General features: G+C 46.5%; 1 protein-coding gene and 1 long non-coding RNA gene across 4 annotated transcripts in view; both read left to right on the forward strand.

Moving 5' to 3' along the window:
• DDX24 (DEAD-box helicase 24) overlaps window positions 1-21,347 on the forward strand; it is a 33,183-nt gene extending 11,836 nt beyond the window's left edge. The window contains exons 1-9 of one of the 3 annotated variants that reach the window (XM_025919523.2): window positions 38-164; window positions 1,323-2,039; window positions 9,461-9,973; window positions 11,024-11,177; window positions 11,461-11,976; window positions 14,082-14,157; window positions 17,190-17,378; window positions 18,973-19,102; window positions 20,792-21,347. In XM_025919523.2, the coding sequence (XP_025775308.2) occupies window positions 1,328-2,039; window positions 9,461-9,973; window positions 11,024-11,177; window positions 11,461-11,976; window positions 14,082-14,157; window positions 17,190-17,378; window positions 18,973-19,102; window positions 20,792-21,066 (2,565 nt within the window). In that variant the 5' untranslated portion in view covers window positions 38-164; window positions 1,323-1,327 and the 3' untranslated portion in view covers window positions 21,067-21,347. Of the gene's footprint in view, window positions 1-37; window positions 165-1,322; window positions 2,040-9,460; window positions 9,974-11,023; window positions 11,178-11,460; window positions 11,977-14,081; window positions 14,158-17,189; window positions 17,379-18,972; window positions 19,103-20,791 lie in introns of those variants that run through there. The other 2 variants (XM_086708901.1, XM_086708903.1) reach the window with 2 other exon arrangements.
• On the forward strand, window positions 5,446-8,660 carry LOC147579743 (uncharacterized). The gene is made up of 2 exons (XR_015252061.1): window positions 5,446-7,519; window positions 7,753-8,660. It is a non-coding gene; the product is annotated as an uncharacterized LOC147579743 (long non-coding RNA).
• Window positions 21,348-21,765: the final 418 nt, after the last annotated feature.

Below are 21,765 nucleotides of genomic sequence, written 5' to 3' on the forward strand. Positions count from 1 at the left end.
GGCGCCTAGATGGGGGCGGGACTTCCTGCCGCAGGGCGCATGCGTCCGTGAGTGCAGGCCCCGCCCCGGAACTGCGGACGACGCTGCAGCTGAGGGAGAGCGGTGGAGGTGTGCGAGGCGGTTGGCCGGCGTGTGTGAAGGAGCCGCGGCGGCTTTTCCAGGCGGTCAGTACCGGGACTGGGGTCGGGCCCGGGGCTTCCGCTGCGGGTCTGTCTAAGCCGCTGGGTTCTCGGGCCCCGAGAGGGCGGCCGTCGGCCCCGCGCCGGGGGCCCCTGCAGTGGGCCTCCTGGCTCGGTGGTGGCCTCGGTCTGTCCGCTTCGTGCGCTTGTCGTGCCTGAGGCGGGGCCGAGCAGCTCGCCCCTCTGGGCCTGAGCACCCCCACCGCCGTCGTCGTGGAAGCCGGTGGTTTGCGGTCGTGGCGTCGCAGGTGGCGGTGGGGGAAGCCTCCTTGCGTGCTGACGTGCTGAGCGCTCAGGCGCCATGGCCAGCGGGTGCTGACGTGCGCCACCTGGTAATGGTGTACCGATCCCCTGAGACAGACCCCTTCGTCATCCGCATTTTACAGGCGAGGACACTGAGGCTCACAGGGAGTGAGACGTCCGCCACAGACCCAAATTTGAACTACGCTTCACCCTTATCCTTCCTTCCAGGATCTGTCCTTTTTCCTGGCCTTTCTGGAAAGGGAGGAGATGGATCGAGTTCCACTCAAGCGGCCTCCGTTGAAATGTATTTTAAGTGACTTAAAACGTAATGCCAAAGCTGGGTGGGCAAAGGCCAGAATGGTGGAATAGGCGTTTTGCCTTCTTGGAGCCAGGCGTGAGGAGGAGGAAAGGTCTGTGCCCGGATCCTAAAGCTGGCCTCCTATCCTATCCCCTCCCTCCAAGCCTCCTCATGTCTTAATTCGGCCTTCAAAATGGCTTGGCTGTGGAAGGCTTTTTTCTCCCGGCTCTACGTAATTTTCTTTATTTGCGTAAAACATTTTTGTGACTTAGATATTAGCAGGCGCCTCTCCCTTTTTGCAAGATGAGAACACCGACGTTCCGAGAGGATTAGGCGGAAGTGTCCATGGCACACGGGCAGTTAAGTATTGGATCTGGAATCCAAACCAGATGCAGCGCGTGTCTGCCCATCTCCTGTGTCCCCTCTGTTGCAGGCCCCGCTGCCTAATCTGTCGCTGTGTTTCTTCTCTAATTTGATCTTCTCTATCTCTGTGTCCTCACTTCTTTGCAGGGCCTGATACGCTTAGAAAATATTTGTTGCCTCAGAACCCTGTGCTTCTCAGTTGCCAACTTAATGGAACATTTCCTTCCTTTTCTTTTCAGTAGCCATGAAGTTGAAGGAGACAAAATCAAGGCCAAAGCCGCCAAGCTATGGCAAATTTCAGACGAAGGGAATCAAAGTTGTGGGGAAATGGAAGCAGGTGAAGATTGACCCAAATATGTTTGCAGACGGACAGATGGATGACTTGGTGTGCTTTGAGGAACTGACAGATTACCAGTTGGTCTCCCCTGCCAAGAACTCCTCCAGTCTTTTCTCAAAGGAGGGGCCCAAGAAGAGAAAGGCACAAGCTGTTTCAGGAGACGAGGAAGGAGAGTCTAGCTCCTCAAAGAAAAAGATGAAGTTGAAGAAGAATAAAGACACGGAGACTAGAGGGACCAGTGCCGAGAAAGAGTCTGAGGTCAGAGATGCTGCGCCAGAGCCCCAGGGACATGGCACAGTTTGTCCTGATCCAGAGGTAGAGGAGATGGTATCAGAAAGCTCAGCCCAGACTGTTCCAAAAAAGAAGAAAAAGAAAGGGAAAAAAAAGCTGGAGTCTTCCCAGAGTACTATTCCAAAGGTGCCCAAAAAGGCAAAGACATGGGTGCCTGAAATGCATGACCAGAAGGCAGATGTAACAGCCTGGAAAGATCTTTTTGTACCCAAGCCGGTTCTCCGAGCCCTCAGCTTCCTAGGCTTCTCTGCACCTACACCAATCCAAGCTCTGACCTTGGCACCTGCCATCCGTGACAAACTGGACATCCTTGGGGCTGCTGAGACAGGTAGGGGCATCCTTAGCTGGCCAGGGCAAGATTGCTTCTGGGTTGAACTTGTGGCTGCTAACAGGTTGGATGGAGGTGGGAGAGGGGAATTTGGGGATATAACCACAAAAGCAGTGTTGAATGAAGGTGTTTAGAAGTCAGCCAGCTCTGGGTTGAAATCTGCCACTTTAAAAAAATTTTTTTTTAAGTGTTTGTTTATTTTTGAGAGGGAGAGGGAGAGAGACAGAGCACGAGCAGGGGATGGGCAGAGAGAGGGGGAGACACAATCTGAAACAGGCTCCAGGCTCTGAGCTGTCAGCACAGAGCCCGACGTGGGACTCGAACTCACAAACCGCGAGATCATGACCTGAGCTGAAGTCGGACGCTCAACCGCCTGAGCCCCCCAGGGACCCCTGAAATCTGCCGCTTTGTAATTGGTACCTTGGACAGGTCACTTTCTCTCTCTGACCCCTATAGCTCCCAGCAGTACCTGCTTTTTTTGCTTTGTGGGTTAAATGTAAAGTTATAGTAGTTTACACAGTGTATTGTGAGCGATCTGCACACGGTAGTTTCCCGTTCTTGAGCATTTCTAAATGGCTCAGAGGGGTAAAGTAGGGCTAAGTTCAGCCCTTCCGAGAGGTAGATCTTCATTAGTATAAGGAATAAGGGTCTGATTCACAGGAGTTGTCCAAGGGTACAAGGGCTGCTTTGGGAGACGGTGAGTTCACGTCCTTGGAAAGATTTGAGTGTGTGGTAGATAACCGTTAGGTGGATTTTGTAGGTAGATGTTGGCATGAGGTACTGTTGGGTCTAGGCATTGTTTAAAGTTCCCTCATTCCCTGGGCCATCTAAGGCTTTGTGAAGCAATGGCAGGTTGACTTGCCCTCAGTAGATGAAACTACCGACTGGAGGGCAGAGCTTGTACTACCTGGAGCTAAGTCCGGCTAGACCGGAGGTAACCAGAAGAAACGTACATGTAACGTGAGCCACGTCTGTAATTTTAAATTTCCTAGGAGCCATATTTTGAAAAGGTAAAAAGAAACAGGTAAAAATTAACTTTAAAATATATTTCAGTTGATGTAATTCATTGTAAAATTATGAGATGTTTTATATTCTTATTTCTATAGTAAGTTTTCAAAATCTGACATTTGCTCAAATGTAGAATGATCACGTTTTGGGGTGCCTGGGTGGCTCAGTTGGTTAAGATCTGACACTTGGTTTTGGCTCAGGTCATGATCTTGCTGTTCATGAGTTCAAGCCCCACATCGGGCTCTGCACTGACAGTGTGGAGCCTGCTTGGGATTGTCTCTCCCTTTCTCTCTCTACCCTTCCTCTGCTCATGCTCTGTCTCTCAAAATAAATCAATAAACTTAAAAAAAAAAAAAAAGTAAAACTCTTACAGAGTAACCGTATTTTAAGTGCCCGATAGCCATACATGGCTAGTGGCTATTCTTTTGCATAGGAGTAGACCATCTGGACACTTTGTGCCTTGGATTTCTGGAAAGAGTGGTCAGGGTACTAAGGGTGAGGTCCTGTATAAGAGTCACATAGATGGAAGAGTAAGGAAGCCTCGGGGGAATGGAAGTAACAATAACGATTTAGGACATTTTCTTAGATAAAATGTATCAGGCACTGTGTTAAGTACGTTACATAGATGAATTCAGTTCTTACGACCACCCTGAGATAGGTTGCGTTATTCTCGTGTTACTGGTGAGGAAATTCAGCCTCACGGAGGACCGTGTCCCAAAAACTGCACAGCTGAAAAGTGGTAGTGCCTGGATTCTAGATGAGGTCTGTGTGCTCTTGAGCATTCTGCCCTACTGCCTTGGTATGTGCGGAGGCCTGGAAGTGGGTTTCTGGAAGCAGAGGCAAGGTTGTGCAACGCACTGTTGCCAGACCCTGACATTTGGATTCGTACCTCAGCTCCTATCGGCTTATCTCTGTGGCATGCTGGGATTCTGCAGGTCTCAGATTCACAAAGACTTACGGGGCTGTGAACAAACTGCTCCCCGCACAGATAATGAATGTTTCCGTCACCCCCACAAGATGCTCTGGGCCCTTTTTGTAATCTCTCTTTTCCTGGGTCCTGCTCCTTGTTCATTCCCAGACAACTTCTGATATGCTTTCTAGCACTGGAGATTAGTTTGTGTTTTCAAGACTTTTATATAATGGAATCATACAATATGGACTTTCGGGGGAGGTGGGTGTTTTGGCTCTTGCAGCATAGTTTGAGATTCAACCATGTTATTACAAGTGCCAATAATTCATTGCTTTTTATTGATGAGTAGTATTCCAGGACATGGATAAAGCACAGTTTGGTTATCCATTGATGGGTATTTTTGTTCTCTGTAGTTTTTGGCTATCAGAAATAAAACTATTGTAGGGGCGCCCGGGTGGCTTAATCGGTTATGTATCCGACTCTTGATTTTGGCTTAGGTCATGATCTCACAGTTTGTGAGTTTGAACCTTGCATTGGGCTCTCTGCTGTCAGCACAGAGCCCACTTTGGATCCTCTGTCTCCTCCTCTTCCTGCCCTGCCCCTGCCCTTCTACATTTATTAAGACAACTTATGGGGCGCCTGGGTGGCGCAGTCGGTTGAGCGCCCGACTTCAGCCAGGTCACGATCTCGCGGTCCGTGAGTTCGAGCCCCGCGTCGGGCTCTGGGCTGTTGGCTCAGAGCCTGGAGCCTGTTTCCGATTCTGTGTCTCCCTCTCTCTCTGCCCCTCCCCCGTTCATGCTCTGTCTCTCTCTGTCCCAAAAAAATAAATAAACGTTAAAAAAAAAAAAATTAAAAAAAAAGACAACTTGTGTGTGCGCGCACGCGCGCTCTCTCTGTCTCTCTCAAAAATAAACAGTAAAAAAACACCTATCATAGATATTGGTGCATTAGTCCTTGTATGTGTATATGCTTTCATTTCTTTTGGGTAAATACCTGTGAAATGGCTAGGTCTTACGGTAAGTGTGACTTTTTAGGAGTTTTCCAAACTGATTATACCATTTTACATACCCACCAAGTTATGAGAGTTTGAATTGGTCCATGTTTTTGCCAACACTTGGTATGTACAGTCTTTAACCCTGGCTAATCTTTGAGCATCTTTTCAAGTGCCTGTTTGTCATCCATATTCCTTGGTGGATTCCTTGGTGATGCCTTGGTGGTGTCTTGTCAGTTCTCCTGCCCATTTAAAAAAAATTTTTTTTGGGGGCGCCTGGGTGGCGCAGTCGGTTAAGCGTCCGACTTCAGCCAGGTCACGATCTCGGGGTCCGTGAGTTCGAGCCCCGCGTCGGGCTCTGGGCTGATGGCTCAGAGCCTGGAGCCTGTTTCCGATTCTGTGTCTCCCTCTCTCTCTGCCCCTCGCCCGTTCATGCTCTGTCTCTCTCTGTCCCAAAAATAAATAAACGTTGAAAAAAAAAATTTAAGTAAAAAAAATTTTTTTTTAATGTTTATCTGAGAGAAAGAGAGTGCAAGCAGGGGAGGGGCAGAGGGGGAGGGAGCCACAGAATCTGAAGCAGGCTCCAGGCTCTGAGCTGTCTGCACAGAGCCCAACATGGGGCTCGAACCCATGACCCATGAGATCATGACCTGAGCTGAAGTCGGACACTCAGCTGACTGAGCCACCCCTGTGCCCCTGATGCCATTGTAAATGGCAACTTAAAATTTTCTATTTCAGGTTGTTGCTAACAAATAGAAATATGATGTCTTTGTATATTGACTTACACCCTCCAAGTTGGTACCATCAAGTAGTTTCTTGAAGATTACAGCACATTTTCTACAAAGATGATGTTATCGTCCAGCCTAGATGCCTTTTATTTTTGTCTTACCGCACTGACTAAAATCTCCAGTACAATTTTGAATTGAAATGGTATAGTGAGCACTATTGTTAAGTGTCATCATTAAGTATGATATCAGGTTTTACTTGCCTTTTGTCAGATTGAGAAAATTCTCCTCAGCTCCTACTTTGCTGAACTTTTTTTAATTTTTTTTTTTAATGTTTATTTATTTTTGACAGAGAGAGGCAGAGCACAAGCAGGGGAGGGGGAGAGAGAGAGAGGGAGACACAGACTCCAAAGCAGCCTCCAGGCTCTGAGCTGTCAGCACAGAGCCCGACGCGAGACTCGAACTCACAGACTGCGAGATCATGACCTGAGCCGAAGTCGGATGCCCAACCGACTGAGCCACCCAGGCACCCCTGCTGAACTTTTTTATTAGGAATGCTTGTTGGGTTTTTTGAAATTCTCTTTCTACATTTATTAAGACAACTGGTTTTTTGGGGCACCTGAGTGGTTCAATCAGTTGGGCATCAAGCACTTGATTTCGGCTCAGGTCATGATCTCACAGGTTGTGGGATTGAGCGCTGAGCGTGGAACCTGCTTGAGACTTTCTCTCTCCCTCTGCCCTCCCCTGCTTGCACTCTACCTCAAAATAAATAAACATTAAAAAACAAAGATAAGTGGTTTTCATTTTGAGTCTGTTGATAATGGTGAAGTACACTGATTTTCAAATACTAATCCAAACTTACATACTTGGGATAACCCAAACTTGGTCACGGTGTGTTATTCCATTTATATATTGTTGGATTTGATTTGCTAAATTTTGTTGATAAGTTTTGAATTTCTTTTCATGAGATGTTAGCTTGTAGTTTTCTTATAATGTCTTTGGTTTTGGAGTCACAGAGTCATTCAGGCCTCAGAATGACTTGAGTATTCTCAATTTTCTGAAAGTTTGTATAGAATTGGTTTTTTTTTCCTACCTTATTTAGTAGAATTTATCTGTGCCTGCACTTTTAGTAGGATGGGTTTTAACTACAAATTTAATTGCTTTAATATATTAGAATATTTGTGTTACTTATTTTTCCTTGAGTGATAATTTTCTTTGCAGTTCCATTAGTTTTTGTTTCCTGTGTTGTGAAGCTCTGTTTTACTTGTGTTTACATGTTTAGGACTGTTACATCTTTTAAATGACTTTATTCCTTCCATTATGAAATGGCCCTCTTTATCCCCAGTCTTCTTTTTTCTAAAATCTTCTCTCTCTCATATTAATGTACCTTTTCCAGCTTTATTTTGATTCACGTTAGCATGGTGTGGTTTTTTTCATACTTGTACTTTTTTAAAAAGATTTTATTTTAAAGTAATCTTTACACCCAATGTATGGCTTGAATTTGCAGCCCTGAGAATGAGTCACATGCTCTACCAACTGAGCCAGCCAGGCTTCCCTCATACTTGTACTTTTTTTTTTTTTTAATGTTTTTATTTATTTTTGAGACAGAGAGAGAGCATGAGCAGGGGAGGGGCAGAGAGAGAGGGAGACACAGAATCCGAAGCCAGCTCTAGGCTCTGAGCCATCAACACAGAGCCCGATGCGGGGCTCAAACTCACGGACTGTGAGATCATGACCTGAGCTGAAGTCAGACGCCCAACCGACTTAGCCACCCTGGCGCCCCCACACTTGTACTTTTAACCTACTTATGTCTTTGTATTTAAAGTGGGTTTCTTGGGGCGCCTGGGTGGCGCAGTCGGTTAAGCGTCCGACTTCAACCAGGTCACGATCTCGCGGTCCGTGAGTTTGAGCCCCGCGTCGGGCTCTGGGCTGATGGCTCAGAGCCTGGAGCCTGTTTCCGATTCTGTGTCTCCCTCTCTCTCTGCCCCTCGCCCGTTCATGCTCTGTCTCTCTCTGTCCCAAAAATAAATAAACGTTGAAAAAAAAAAAAATTTTAAGTGGGTTTCTTGAAGCTTCCAGGTTGATGAACATATCTGTGTGCTGGGAGGGTGGTGTGCCCCCATTCCACAGGGACAGAAGCCTTTGCACTTGGGACCCTTCCAGACCTTGCCCTATGTACCTCTTCACTGGCTTTTCATCTTTATAAAATATGCTTTATGTTAAACTGAGACTTGTAAGGAAAAAAATAAAACAACATGGCATCCTTGTAGACAGCATATACTTGGGTCTTGCTCTTAAGTCTCACAGTCTTATTTGTTGAGGTCATTTATATTTAATTTGATTATTGGTAATGGTTAGGTTGTAATATGTTGTTTTGCTATTTGCTATTCTCTTTTTCCTCTTCTTTGGGATTGAATATTTTTTGTGATGACATTTTATATCTTTTAGTATTAGCTGTAACTCTGTTATCTCCTTTTAGTGGTTGCTTTTGGATTCATAGTATGTATCTTTAATATGTTATGCTCTTCCTTCAAGTAATAACATACTATTTTATATATAGTACAAGAACCCTACAAAAATATATTTCTATTTCTCCTCTCCTTTGTGCTTTTTGCTATATACTTTAGAAATCCAAAATATGTTTTTATGTATAGTAATTTTAAGTTTAAATAAGTTTAAACTTAAATAATATGTTTAAATAAGAAAAAGACATCTTTCGTGTTTACCCATGTTACCATCACCATTTTTGGTGCACTTCCTTTGTACAGATCCAGAATCGCATCCAGTAGCATCTTTTGCACGGAAGATGCTCCCTTTAGTACTTCCTGTAGTCCAGGTCCTGCTGATGATAAACTATTCAGCTTCTGTGTGCCAAGATGTCTTTGTTTTATATTTGTTTTGAAAGGAATTTCTGCTAAGTGTAGAGTTCTGTGTTGTCAGATTTTTTTTTTTCAGGTGTTCAAATAAAGATGTAGTTCTGTCTTCTAGCTTTGATGGTTTCTGATGAAAAGTGCCATTTTATCTGAAGTGTTAATGGGTCTGTTTTGCTCTCTTACAGTTCTTGCTCATAGTATACCTTGTTTTCTTGTGGGTTATTTTTTTTTTTAACTGAGAGCTGCTCATTTTCCTCTGAAAATGACTAGAGAGAATTCTTTGAGGCTTATGATAAAGGTTTCTTCCTCCAGAGGTCATTTATTTGCTTTTGCTTGGGGCATTATAACTTTGGAACTACTTTAAATTCTCAATTTGCAGTGTCTTGTTGGTTTGTATTAACCACCTAGAGGATGTGAATTAGGGTGTCATATACATTCAAAGGTCAGTTTGACCATGTTCAAACATAGAGAAAAGTGTGCTGATTTAAAGTTTTCTCAAAAACTAAAAAAATTGTCTTCTACTCCCACCTTCTCCATCTAAGGTCTTGGAAAACTATACACAGGTTTCCATTCCTCACACCCTAACGTGGTGTTGTTTCTTCACAACAGTGACAACACGCACACACAAAACTTGTCTATCTGTTTAGAGTTTCAGCGCGTGGACTTTGTGTGTAGTTCACATTGGTGACCTTAGGCCTCAGGGCTAGTCTGCCAGACTTTTTTTCGGCTTTTAATTCCAGATGCCTCTGGTTGCAGTGCTGTGGGGGAATCTGCTGGGTGGAGGAGCTTGGGGTTGGTCAGCCTGGCACTTGGCTATTTCAGGATCCCTTAGTCTGTGTAAAAGAAAGAGCCCCAGAGAAAAGGTATGTGCGTTTGTTGATTCACACCGTTTTTGTTTTTGTTTTACTTCTAAGGAAGTGGAAAAACCCTTGCCTTTGCCATTCCAATGATCCATGCAGTACTGCAGTGGCAGGTGAAAAAGAAGCCCACTCCAACTCTAGGGAACCCAGGAGCATTACCTAGCGAGGCCGGGACCGAGGCCGGAACTGAGTCTGGAGTTTTGCCTGATGAGATTGGAATTGAGGGAGAAGCCCTGCCCAGTGAAGCTGGAGTGAAGGCTAGAGCGCCACCCAGCAAGATCGAGACTGGAGCTGCCGTGTCGGACCGGGCGCTGCCCCTCTGTGATGATGATGCTGGTGAAGGACCTTCTTCCCTGATCAGGGAGAAGGCCATCCCCAAGCAGGATGAAGGCAAAGAGGAAAAGCTGGACGAAGAGCAGACTGGAGGGTTAAAACAAGAGCTGGGTGGCAAAACCGCCACCTGTAAAGCACATCCGAAGCGCCCTTTACTTGGACTGGTTCTGACTCCTACCAGGGAGCTCGCTGTCCAGGTTAAGCAACATATTGATGCCGTGGCCAAGTTTACAGGTGAGGTTTGTTTAATTCCATTTAATAAATATTTCCAAGGATCCTAGAGGATCCTAGATGCCGGGGTGGCAAAGGTGAATGAACTGTGGCTCCTACCCTTTAGGAGAAATCTTTCTCTCCTGCCAGAGAATTAAGCCTTACAGAAATTGTTTGATGCTTTGTCTGTTCTCCTAAGAATGACACACAGCTAATGCCGTTCTAGATGCATGGGTAGTTAGTTATTTATTGCATATGGTGGATGCTTAGGGCAGAGATGGGCAAAGTGTAAAGAAAGTGCAGCCATACCCATTTGTTTACATTGTGTCTGTGGCTGCTTTTGCACTATCAAGGCAGAATGAAGTAGGGGCCATTTAGCTCACTAGGCCAAAATGTTTACTATCGACCCTTTCAGAAAAAGTTTGCCAACCTCTGGCTTGAGGTGTTGAACTTACTCTTTGAGGGAATTCCTTTTGGGATGGGCTGCACAGTGTGAATTTTAACTTTATACGAAAAGCCAGCAGTACTTACCAAGCTCTTACTGTGTGCCAGGCATTTTGCTAAGCACTTGGCCTGTATGATCCTATGTGTTCTTTCCACATTGGATACCTTGAGAAGTCCTCCGCGAGAGAAGAGAACAGAACAGTAGGCTATTAGAGGAGGTTCAGAGTCATTCTAATTGAGGGGGATGGCAGGGTTCCTAGGGAGCTGTGTGATAGCTGCAGAGTGACATCTTTCCCAGCATTGTGCGCTGCCGCTCAGTTTTCCGGGAACTTTGGATGTAAATATGCCTGGGTTTGAATCCAGGTCTTCTGTTGTTGATAGAGGGGAGGGAGTAGAAAGAAATGAGGTTGGGGAAGCAGGCAAGGCCTAGACCATAGAAGACTTGATGTGCCTTCTAGGAGTGACACCAACGGTTAGGCCAGGCCCACTCTTTTAGCGCTATCCAAAAAGAGACGGGAGCTGTCCTGGTGGTTGATGGCCTCTGCTAATCTGGGAGCACCTGTGTCAGCCATGGCAGAAAATAAGCAGCCAGACTGAATAACAGGGTCTCTCATATTTTGTGTACCACAGGAATTAAAACTGCTATTTTGGTTGGTGGAATGTCTGCGCAGAAACAGCAGAGGATGCTGAACCGCCAGCCCGAGATTGTGATTGCCACTCCGGGCCGGCTGTGGGAGCTAATTAAAGAAAAGCACCCTCATTTGAGCAATCTTAAGCAGCTCAGGTAAGTGACAGTACCTCTCCTTTCCCTTTCCCTCCCTTTCTGAAGTGGACCTGGGGTGGCATGGTAGTATATGCAGTACCTTCTCCTCATCACTGTGTGCCACAGTGTGGTGCCAGCCAGACTTGGGCCTTTAGAAAACCCAGTGTGCATGAGGAAGGTTAGTTGAGGCCCTGGAGGTGGTGGCGTGTGTGTGTGTCTCTGTTGAGAGCTGCGATGGTAGTCGAGTGTGCTGTAAATGACTCCTGCTACTAACCAGGTTATGTGGATCTGTCTGGATCTGCAGGTGCCTTGTGGTCGATGAGGCTGATCGGATGGTTGAGAAAGGCCACTTTGCTGAGCTCTCACAGCTGCTGGAGATGCTCAGTGACTCCCAATACAATCCAAAGAGACAGACCCTTATTTTTTCTGCCACGCTGACCCTGGTACATCAAGCTCCTGCTCGAATCCTTCATAAGAAGCACACGAAGAAAATGGACAAAACTGCCAAACTTGATCTCCTCGTGCAGAAGATTGGTATGAGGGGCAAGCCCAAGGTCATTGATCTCACCAGAAATGAGGCCACAGTGGAGACACTGACAGAGACCAAGATTCACTGTGAGGCTGATGAGAAAGACTTCTATCTGTACTACTTCCTGATGCAGTATCCGGGCCGCACGTTAGTGTTTGCCAACAGCATCTCCTGCATCAAACGCCTCTCTGGGCTCCTCAAAGTCCTAGATATCATGCCTCTGACCCTACATGCCTGCATGCACCAGAAGCAGAGGCTCAGAAACCTGGAGCAGTTTGCCCGTCTGGAAGAGTAAGTCAGGCCTGTACCCAGAACCCAGGCTCTAGCCATTACATCAAGGTTGCCAGGACGGTGGGAGAGGGTGGGAAGCTACCTTCTGACATGGAGGCCTTATCGGTAGAAGGTAGCCCTTTTTTGCACATCATGAAGCAGGCTTACTCTCACTAATGCATTTAGTTGCTAATAATGCCCAACAGAAACTTTCTTAACAATGAGTAATGGTAGGGGCTCCTGGGTGGCTCAGTCGGTTAAGCTCTTGATTTTGACTTAGGTAATCTCATAGTTGTAGGATTGAGCACAGAGCTTGCTTACGATTTTCTCTCTGCTTCTCTCTCTGCTCTTCTGCTCCTGCTCTCTCTCAAAAAATAATGAGTAATGGTGACGATAATACCAACTGTTACTGAACACTTAATGATACAATAAGTATTATGCTGGCGTTTTAAATACATGAGCACATTCATGGAATTCTAACATCCTTGAGAAGGAGCAGAATAGATTCATGGTTAAAAAGAGAGAATCAGATTGCTTGAGGTCAAGACCTTGGCTGTGCCACTTCTAGCTGACCAAATTACTTCAGTTGTGTTTCACTTCTCTCATAATTAGCATAACAGTATAATAATAGAAGCTAATTGAGAGGTTGTTGCATAGGTTAAATTAATTTATACATATAAAGCATTTAGAACAATGCTTGGCCCATAGTGTGCACTTGCTAAACGTTAGCTTTAATACTTATTTCGTATCATTTATTATCATTATTCTCATTTTATAGATTGAAAACAGTAAGATCTAGGAAAGCTTGCCCAAGGTTTCTCATCCTGAAAGTGACAGAGCTGGGCCTCAGACAAGCGTGTCAGGCCCAGAGTGCATGCTGTGTCCTACTGTGCTGTCACTGTGCATCTCTTTTTGGGCCAGACTGATGCTCAGACAGCAGTGTGCATGTGGTCAGGATAAGGGCCTGTGAAGGTTGAGGTTGGGTCTTGATTGACTTCTGCACAGTGTTTTGTCCGGTTACAGAGTGATTAGTTTCCAGAACAAGTGTCTGGTTTACCTCCCTTGGAATGTTGCCAGATAGAATTTAGTGGTTTACTTGATCAGAGAGTAGGAAACGATGGCCCATGGACCAAATCTGGCTCACTGCTTGTTTTTATAAGTACAGTGTTATTGGAACACAGCAAGGCCCATTTATTTATTGTTTCTGGCTGCTTTTGCACAGAGAACAGCAAAAGTTGAGTAGTTTCAAAGCCCAAAGTGATTTACCATCTGGCACTTTACAGAAAAAGTTGCCGCCATTGACTTAGAGCTGCGGTTTAATGTTTCATAAATTTTAATTTGCATCACATTCTTGTGCCCTACATCAGAGCTACAGGGAGTGGGGATTCTGAAAAGCCCAGAATCTTATGTTTTGAAGACATACATACCTCAGGTGCTTTTGACTTTCTTTGAAGTACGCACACATTAAGAAACATTACCCAGTGAAATTATGTCATGCTTACTATCAACCGGGCACTGTTCTAGGTAATAGAACAGTGAATAGTGCAAAGTCCTTACTGTTATGAGGTTTATGTTCCAGTGGAGGGAGATGATAAATTGAAAAGCAAGTCTGTAGTTTGTAAGGTGTTGCTGAGTGCTGAGGAGCAGAGTTGTGCAGACTGTGGGGTATGGTCAGGGAGGTTTCTCTAAGAAGGAGGGATTGTAGCAGAGTGTGGACAAAGCAAGGAAACCGGAATGTCTGAGGAAGACCTTGTAAGGCCTAAGGTGTAGCAAGTTTAATGGCTTAGAGGCCAGAGCATGTTTGGCATGTTTGAAGGAAAGCGAGGAAAGTGTATGTGAGGGAAGTAAGTGGGACGGTGATAGAAGACGAGGTCCCTGACCTAGAATGGGCTTGACCTCATTTAAGTTACTGAAGGTAGCTTTTTATTGCAGGGTGTGGCTTGTCGATTGTGGTCAGCGAGACCCCACTTTGGATCCTGGCTTCACAAGTGAACGGCCGTGTTTATGCCTTGGGAGTTAATCTGTCTGAGCCTCAGTTTCTTTATCTAGTGTATTCAGCAGGTGGTAAGAATTTGATTAATGAGAGCTGTTAGTTGTTATTAATGAGCTTTGTCTCTCCACCACAGTTGTGTTCTCCTGGCAACAGATGTGGCAGCTCGGGGTCTGGATATCCCTAAAGTCCAGCATGTCATCCATTACCAGGTAGGGCAGTAGAGACTTTGTTGTGCTAACTGGGGAATTTTTTTTTTTTTTTAATTTTTTTTTCAACGTTTTTTATTTATTTTTGGGACAGAGAGAGACAGAGCATGAACGGGGGAGGGGCAGAGAGAGAGGGAGACACAGAATCGGAAGCAGGCTCCAGGCTCTGAGCCATCAGCCCAGAGCCCGACGTGGGGCTCAAACTCACGGACCGTGAGATCGTGACCTGGCTAAAGTCGGACGCTCAACCGACTGAGCCACCCAGGCGCCCCTGACTGGGGAATTTTTTAGGTGAAGGTTTGGGGAGGGAGCAGGAGGGAGGAGGAATTGTTGGTCCCAGGGCCTCATGCAGCAGAGTACCACTGGCGTCTAGTGACCGACTAACTGCTGTCACTTTCAGAATACTCGTGAGATTTCTTTTTTTTTTAATATATAATTTATTGTCAAGTTGGCTAACATGCAGCGTATACAGTGTGCTCTTGGCTTTGGGGGTAGATTCTCGTGATTCATCGCTTACATACAATACCCAGTGCTCATCCCAACAAGGGCCCTCCTCAGTGCCCATCACCCCCCCACCCCTGCCCGCCCAGTCAACTCTCCAGTTGTTCTCTGCATTCAAGAGTTTGTGAGATTTATTCTTTCTTTTTTTTTTTTTAATTTTTTTCTAATGTTTGCTTATTTTTAAGAGAGAGAGTACATGCACGCAGGAGTGGGGAAGGGGCAGAGAGCGAGGCACAGAATCCGAACCAGGCTCTAGGTTCCACGCTATCAACACAGAGCCCCACTCGGGGCTCGAACTCATGAACCATGAGATCATGACCTGAGCCGAAGTCGGACCCTTAACCGACTGAGCCACCCTGGCGCCCCTCATGAGATTTATTCTTAAAAAACCTCTTGGCATTTCTGATGTCACATCGTCCTTTTCTCTGATTTAGACAAACTAATTGATACTTACTGGCAGGTTAGAGTCTTGTTTTCTTTCATGGAATGGGCATAGTAGCATGTAAACTGGCTATCCTGGTATAGAGAAATAGAAGAGTGTGGTAGCTTAAGACCTTCCTGGGCTTAAATCCCAGCCATGTAACTTTACGCAAGCTATTTTAATCTCTTTAAACCGTATGTTTTTATTTGTTAAATGGAAGTTATTATAGTATCTACTTTTCTAAGTTTTTTTTTTTTATTTTAATGTTTATTTTCGAGAGAGAGAGACAGAGCATGAGTAGGGGAGGGGCAGGCAGAGAGAGGGGACACAGAATCCGAAGCAGGCTCCAGACTCTGAGCAGTCAGCACAGAGCCCCACGTGGGGCTTGAACTCCCAAACTGTGAGATTATGACCTGAGCTGAAGTCGGATGATTAACCGACGGAGCCACCCAGGCGCCCCTCTGAGTTCTTATTAAAGGGAACTAAGTTATCTTGTGTGAAGAGCTTAGAAAAACACAAGGTACATCCTAAGCACTTACTAAATGTCAGCTGCTATTGATACTGACATTAATTATGCATGCACCTGGTGAATATTAGCATAGCGTGGTGGTTAGGAATATGGGCTCCAAAACCACACTTGGAGCATTTGAATGCTTGTGGCCTGCTTCATAGTTGGTTAGCTTTGGGCACGTTACTTGGCATCTCTGGTTTTCAGTGTCATTGTTTGTAAACTGGGAGTCATAATGCTGCTGAAACCCTAGGGTGATGATGAGAATTAAACGGGCTCCTGCTGATGAACACCTCCCACAGTGCTAAGTACCCAGTAAATGGTAGCTATCTGGCATTATTATTTCTCCTTTCTAATTCCTCATGCTTTAAAAAGTCTTTCAGGCTACCAATTCCATTTAGCAAATCTTTCTTCATCCTTTTTTGGGCGAAAGAGGCTGAGTCAGTCTTTGTGGGAGATATCCAGATGAACAAAGCATAATCCTGGCCCCAGAGAAGTATCAAGTCCACTAGAGGAGATGAAACAACCATAGCCGTAATTTAAGGCAGAAGGTGTTAGAAAGTTGTAAAATACAATGGGAGAGAAAAGTAACTTCAGTTTGGGAGGTCGGAAAGAACTTTGTAAAAGATGCTTTGCATTTAAGAATGGGGAGGATCTGGGTATGTAGAGGTGGAAGGAGGAAGGAACGTGTGGAAGTGGGCAGCTGGCCATGAGTTGGGGTGTATGTTGGGAGAACAAAGTGAAGAATGGCCAGTAGACCTCATTTCTAGCACCGTTATGAACAGTTCATAGCGGCGCTGAGAGCTGCATTGGAAATGATCGTGTTATCTGGACTCGGTGGAGAAGGCTGTTGTTGATCAGTGGTGTGTGCCACAGAGTGGGAAGGGATTGTCAGTGCCCATCCACACCTGTGGGTGACATGTCCAGTATATATTAGAGTGGAGGCAGTGGAGTCCAGAGGTCAGCATAGACTTTGAAGTTGGACTGCTGTGGTTCAAATTGTGGCTCCACTGTTTATTAGGGGGTATTGCTTAACATCTGTGTGTTTCAGTTTCCTGGTCTATAATACGAATAATCACGAAAGCATCTATTTTGTGTTGCTGTTTGTGAGGAGTAAGTGAGATAATACATGCAAATGCTTAAAATTGCCTGGCCCATTGTAACCACTCAGTAAATGTTGGTTCTGATTACCATGTTCAATCATTCATGTAGAGTTACTGAAGAACCCGCAGAGTTTCTTTAGAGTGGGAATTGTGGTCAGAGCTTTGGTTCAGGAAGATTACAATGGCAGTTTTGGGTTGGGTCAGGGAAAGTGGGGAGGACGAGAGAAGAAATAAGAAGTGACTGTCATTGTTCTTTTGGGTGGTCACGAGGGTCTGGAAGCGGGGGAGGGCAGAACAGGGGCCATGGGAAGGCGGACCCTGCACAGTGAATGGGCTGAAGAATTAGGACTAAGGGAGAAGGGCTGGATCGGTCCACATTGCTGGAGAGGTTTCTGCTGCTTGACTGGGAGGGAGGGAGGTCCAGCATTGGGCTGCTGGCCCTGAGGGGAAGAGCATGTTGGGTGACGGCCACACATTGACTTCCCGGTTCCGCCTTTGGCAGGTTCCTCGAACCTCGGAGATCTATGTCCACCGAAGTGGTCGAACTGCTCGGGCCACCAATGAGGGCCTCAGCCTTATGCTGATTGGGCCTGAGGATGTGATCAACTTTAAGAAGATTTATAAAACCCTCAAGAAAGATGAGGACATCCCACTGTTTCCTGTGCAGACAAAGTACATGGATGCAGTCAAGGTAGAAATAAAAGTTACAAACCCAGTGCTAACGAGGGAAGGGATCACGCCGCAGCCTCACCTTGCTGGGAGGCTCTGGCAGTAGAAGCCTTAGAAACTAAGTAATGATTCTGCCAACAGCTAACAGGCAGATTCGTTAAAAAAAGAAATGGGGACACTGGATGTGGTGGGAGAGAGAAATGGATGAGTGTGCAAAAACCTAGGGAATTTTCTTCTTGAGCCCTTTCTTCACCGCCTGCCCCTGGAGCCTCTGCCACTCCCTGTCCACTGGACAAGGACCATGAGTGTGGCTGCCTGGACATTGCATCCGGTGATTGTAGGGAAGTAAGGTCAGCTTGTCTCGCTGAGGCACATACTAAAGGTTTGTCACATTCCTGAAGCAAATGCCAGTAATTCCTACCTTTGGGGTTTTACTTTTTTTTTTTTTTTTTTAATTTTTTTTTAACGTTTTATTTATTTTTGAGACAGAGACAGAGCATGAACGGGGGAGGGGCAGAGAGAGGGGGAGACACAGAATGGAAGCAGGCTCCAGGCTCTGAGCCATCAGCCCAGAGCCCGACGCGGGGCTCGAACTTGCGGACCGTGAGATCGTGACCTGAGCTGAAGTCGGACGCTCAACCGACTGAGCCACCCAGGCGCCCCGGGGTTTTACATTTTAACTCAGTATGCATTCAGCTGAGTAGGTGCTGCTAACTGTGGGCCATCGTGTGTCAGGTACCAGAGCGGGGTGGGTTTTCTTCCATAGAGATCCACTGGCTCGTGAGGCAGGCTGAGCCCGTGCTGAAGTTTAGGTACAAATGGAACACCATGGCACTGGTGGGCATTATGGTTATATTGGTAGGAGAGGAGGTTTCCTCCAAGCTTCTCGCCTGTAGAGAGGTAGAGAGCAGACAGAATTCCAGGAATTGAGGGAGCAAAAGCATGGAACAGTTCAAGGACTGTTGGTTCCTCTGGCTCGAAAGGAGTGTTAGCCGTGTGGGGAAATACAGTGGGAGGTGAGCTTGGAAGAATGGAGATGACAGAGGATTTCCCGTTAGGAAGGTTGGGAGCCACCCTGGCTTCCTGTGGCTCCTTTCCCCCCACACCACAAGGTCTCTTCCATTTTTCCCGTGTTTCCTGTCATTGCAGCCTGGCCCCAACACCCACAAGCAGGAGAGTTGAAATGTTTTTGGCAAAGGACGACATGGAAGAGAGAAGGCAGTTCTCTGACTTTGTCGACCCTGTGATCAGTCACAGTGGGGCCCTAACTCAGGACTATTGGGGTGGTTCAGGGTCCCAGCTCAGCTTGGGAGCTGTCGGTGGTGTCTGGGGAAAAGAGTTCCCTCTGGACACCTGGAGATTGGCAGTCCAGCTGCGGTGAGCTTCCACCAGGTGGGGCTGTTCAGGTTTGTCGTTTGGAAAGCTGGCTCTTGTGATTTCATTTGTGCCCACTCGTGCGCTGATTGCCCTCTTTGCTTTTGTCAGGAACCAGAACAGATTCATTTTGATGGGAGCTGATCTCGGGGGCTTTTTTGAAAACCACAACTTCTATGAGCCTTTGTTTCCTAGAGGCTGAACCTTCTGTCAGATGAACACTCTCTACTCCTTTCCCCCAGGAACGGATACATTTAGCTCGGCAGATTGAGAAAGCTGAATATCGGAACTTCCAGGCGTGTCTGCACAACTCTTGGATCGAGCAGGCAGCAGCTGCCCTTGAGATTGAGCTGGAAGAAGAGATGTATAAGGGTGAGTGGGCTGGGTGGGATTTGAAGGATACATTCAGCATTTTTCCTTCAACTTTTGTCTGGTTGGAACCTCCTCACAACCATGGGTCCTTTTAAAATCAGCAAGATGCCTTTTCTTTCTTTGTAACAGGCTTCCGTCCCAGATGAGCCTATGGCCCTTGGCCTTTGTTCCCTCTGTCTCATTTGTCTGGAGCCTTCGGCTGCCTCCTTCATGTGGAAAGGCAGTGGAGTATAGCAACATTAGGGGTAGGCTCTGTGGCCTGGCAGCCAGTGCTGGTCCATTCCCTTAACTGGCTGTGTGACCAGGTTGAGTTCCTTAACCTCTCTTTTGTACCTAGGCTGTCATCATGTATAAGACGCAGGTCCTAAAGTTCCTACCTCCTGGGGTTATCGCAAAGATGGCTTGAGTTGATGAGTGTGAAGTGCCTGTCACAGTGCCTAGCAAATAGAAAGTATTTGGTACATTTTAAGGTATTTATGATCATTATTGTTACTGTTTATCATCTCCTCTGACCGTCATGGTCTCCGGACATAAACAGCAGGAATTACTGTCCTTTTACATATGGAAACTAGAGGCTCACGGAAAAGGAGCAGTTTGCACAGGGTAACAGCTCTACTACTGGGCCTTTCCTGAGCCCCTATTCTGAATGTGGGCAAGAGCCTAAGGATCCAGGGATGACTCTGTGTGGTCCCTGCTCTAGGAAAGCTCTTGAGTCTAAGCAGTGGTAGAACCAAATCTAGAACTGATGACACCAGAGTTAGATCCAGTGTTCTTTCCATCCCACAGGTGGGCAGCTCAGCTGAGGTTGGCTTTCTCGGTGCCAAAGCCAACAGATTGGGAGGCTGACTTAAGCTGTCTGCTCAATATGGAAGCTGGGAACCAAACCAGCGGGCTTGGTGACAAGGAGCTGTTCCTTCTGTTAGCTCAAGCGTGGGCTGTTGACAGGTCAGGCCCTGGCTTCCCTTCCTGAGGACAGGCTGGTGTGGAGGCCTTGACTGTGCCGGCCTCCACAGGTGCAGTCAGTGCTGGTGGTGAGGTACAGGAGAGCTGGGCTGCGGACCGTGTTCACAGTCTGCTGGAGGCTTTGTACCTATTGAGTCACAATGGTCATAGGAAGAAAATTGGCTTCAAGTCAGGAAACCTGGGTTTTAATCTCAGTTTGACAGCTAGCTAGCTAGCTCTGTGACCTTCAGCAAGTGACCTTGACTGTAAAATGGAGAGGATTCTGGTCTTAGAGACTTTTTTTTTTGAGTGAAGACAACGGTGGCCCTGAGTATCCCCCTCCTAAATGGTGTTGGAAGTTAGCCAACACTAGCTTCCATAGAGAAGTTTTGAGCCTTGGTTCTCCAAGAGTTCTAAAACATTTTTCTTAAAAAAAAAAAAAAAAAAAATTTTTTTAACGTTTTATTTATTTTTGAGACAGAGATAGAGCATGAGCAGGGGAGGGGCAGAGAGAGAGGGAGACACAGAATCCGAACCAGGCCCCAGGCTCTTGAGTTGTCAGCACAGAGCCCGATGCAGGTCTCAAACCCACCAACCGTGAGATCATGACCTGAGCCGAAGCTGGATGCATAACCAACTGAGCCACCCATGTACCCCTAAAAGATTTTTCATCACAAGTATCCATCGAGGGAAACAAAATGCTGCTACAAATCACAATAAATATGATGTTTTGTATTGTGTTTTAAGGAAGAAAAACTGACCAGCAAGAAGAGCGTAGGAGACAAAAGCAGATGAAGGTCTTGAAGAAGGAGCTGCGCCATTTACTCTCCCAGCCGTTGTTCAAAGATGACCTGAAAACCAAGTATCCAACTCAGTCTGGCAGGCTGCCCACGCTCACGTCTGCCCCAAGAGATGGTGGGTCTGCTTTGAGCTGCCTGGCCAAACAGAAGAAGAAGAAGAAGAAGAAGAAGCCGAAAGAGCAGCAGCAGGAACAGCCGCAGCCAAGTACAAGTGCAAATTAACCACGCTCCAGGTCAGAGTCTGTGGGTGACGGCGCGTTGTTTCTGTGTTCTCTGGTTGTATGGAAAACCTGCCCACTTTGCATTCCACTCCACTGTCCACCCCGGTTACAGAAATCTCCCTCTTCCTTGCCAGCGCCCACTGCAGGCGAGACCTTGTGCACATTTGTGTTGTTTGGAGTAAGAATTCTATGCAGCAGCTTATATATTTCTGTATTCCAGTGTGTACAGGCTTCTTGTACGTTCCGCGTGGTTTTCTCAATTAAAAACCGTAGTCAGAACCAGCATGGTATCCTGAGTTTTTAGCTGGAACGTAGCCACGCTAACCCTTTGGCTGCAGGATGCATGTGGGGTGTGTGTCATCCCACCGGACGTGTGGATGGAGCAGTACGCCTTCGCTTGTGTTGCTGCTTTTCTCCACAGCAGACCCCTGACGGCTCTTTAGCTCTCTACCACTCCCTCACAGCTTTTGCCTTGTCTGAGCCACCCTGCAAGATGGGCAGGGAAGAGGCTGCCATCCTTGGGTTCCAAGAGAATACAGGCTTCCTTAACGTCAGAGCCACTTGTGGGGAGGCCAGTGACCGCGTGCTGAGTCTGGCATTGCGAGGCACTCGGGCTCTGGTGCTAGCTGGCTTCTCCCACCTTTTCGCTCCCCTCCTCTGTGTGATTGAACAGATTGTTGCCCGTGGGTCCCACGTGCCG

This window comes from Puma concolor, chromosome B3, assembly GCF_028749965.1.
Source record: "Puma concolor isolate L17-30 chromosome B3, mPumCon1.1.hap2, whole genome shotgun sequence".
Taxonomy (NCBI): domain Eukaryota; kingdom Metazoa; phylum Chordata; class Mammalia; order Carnivora; family Felidae; genus Puma; species Puma concolor.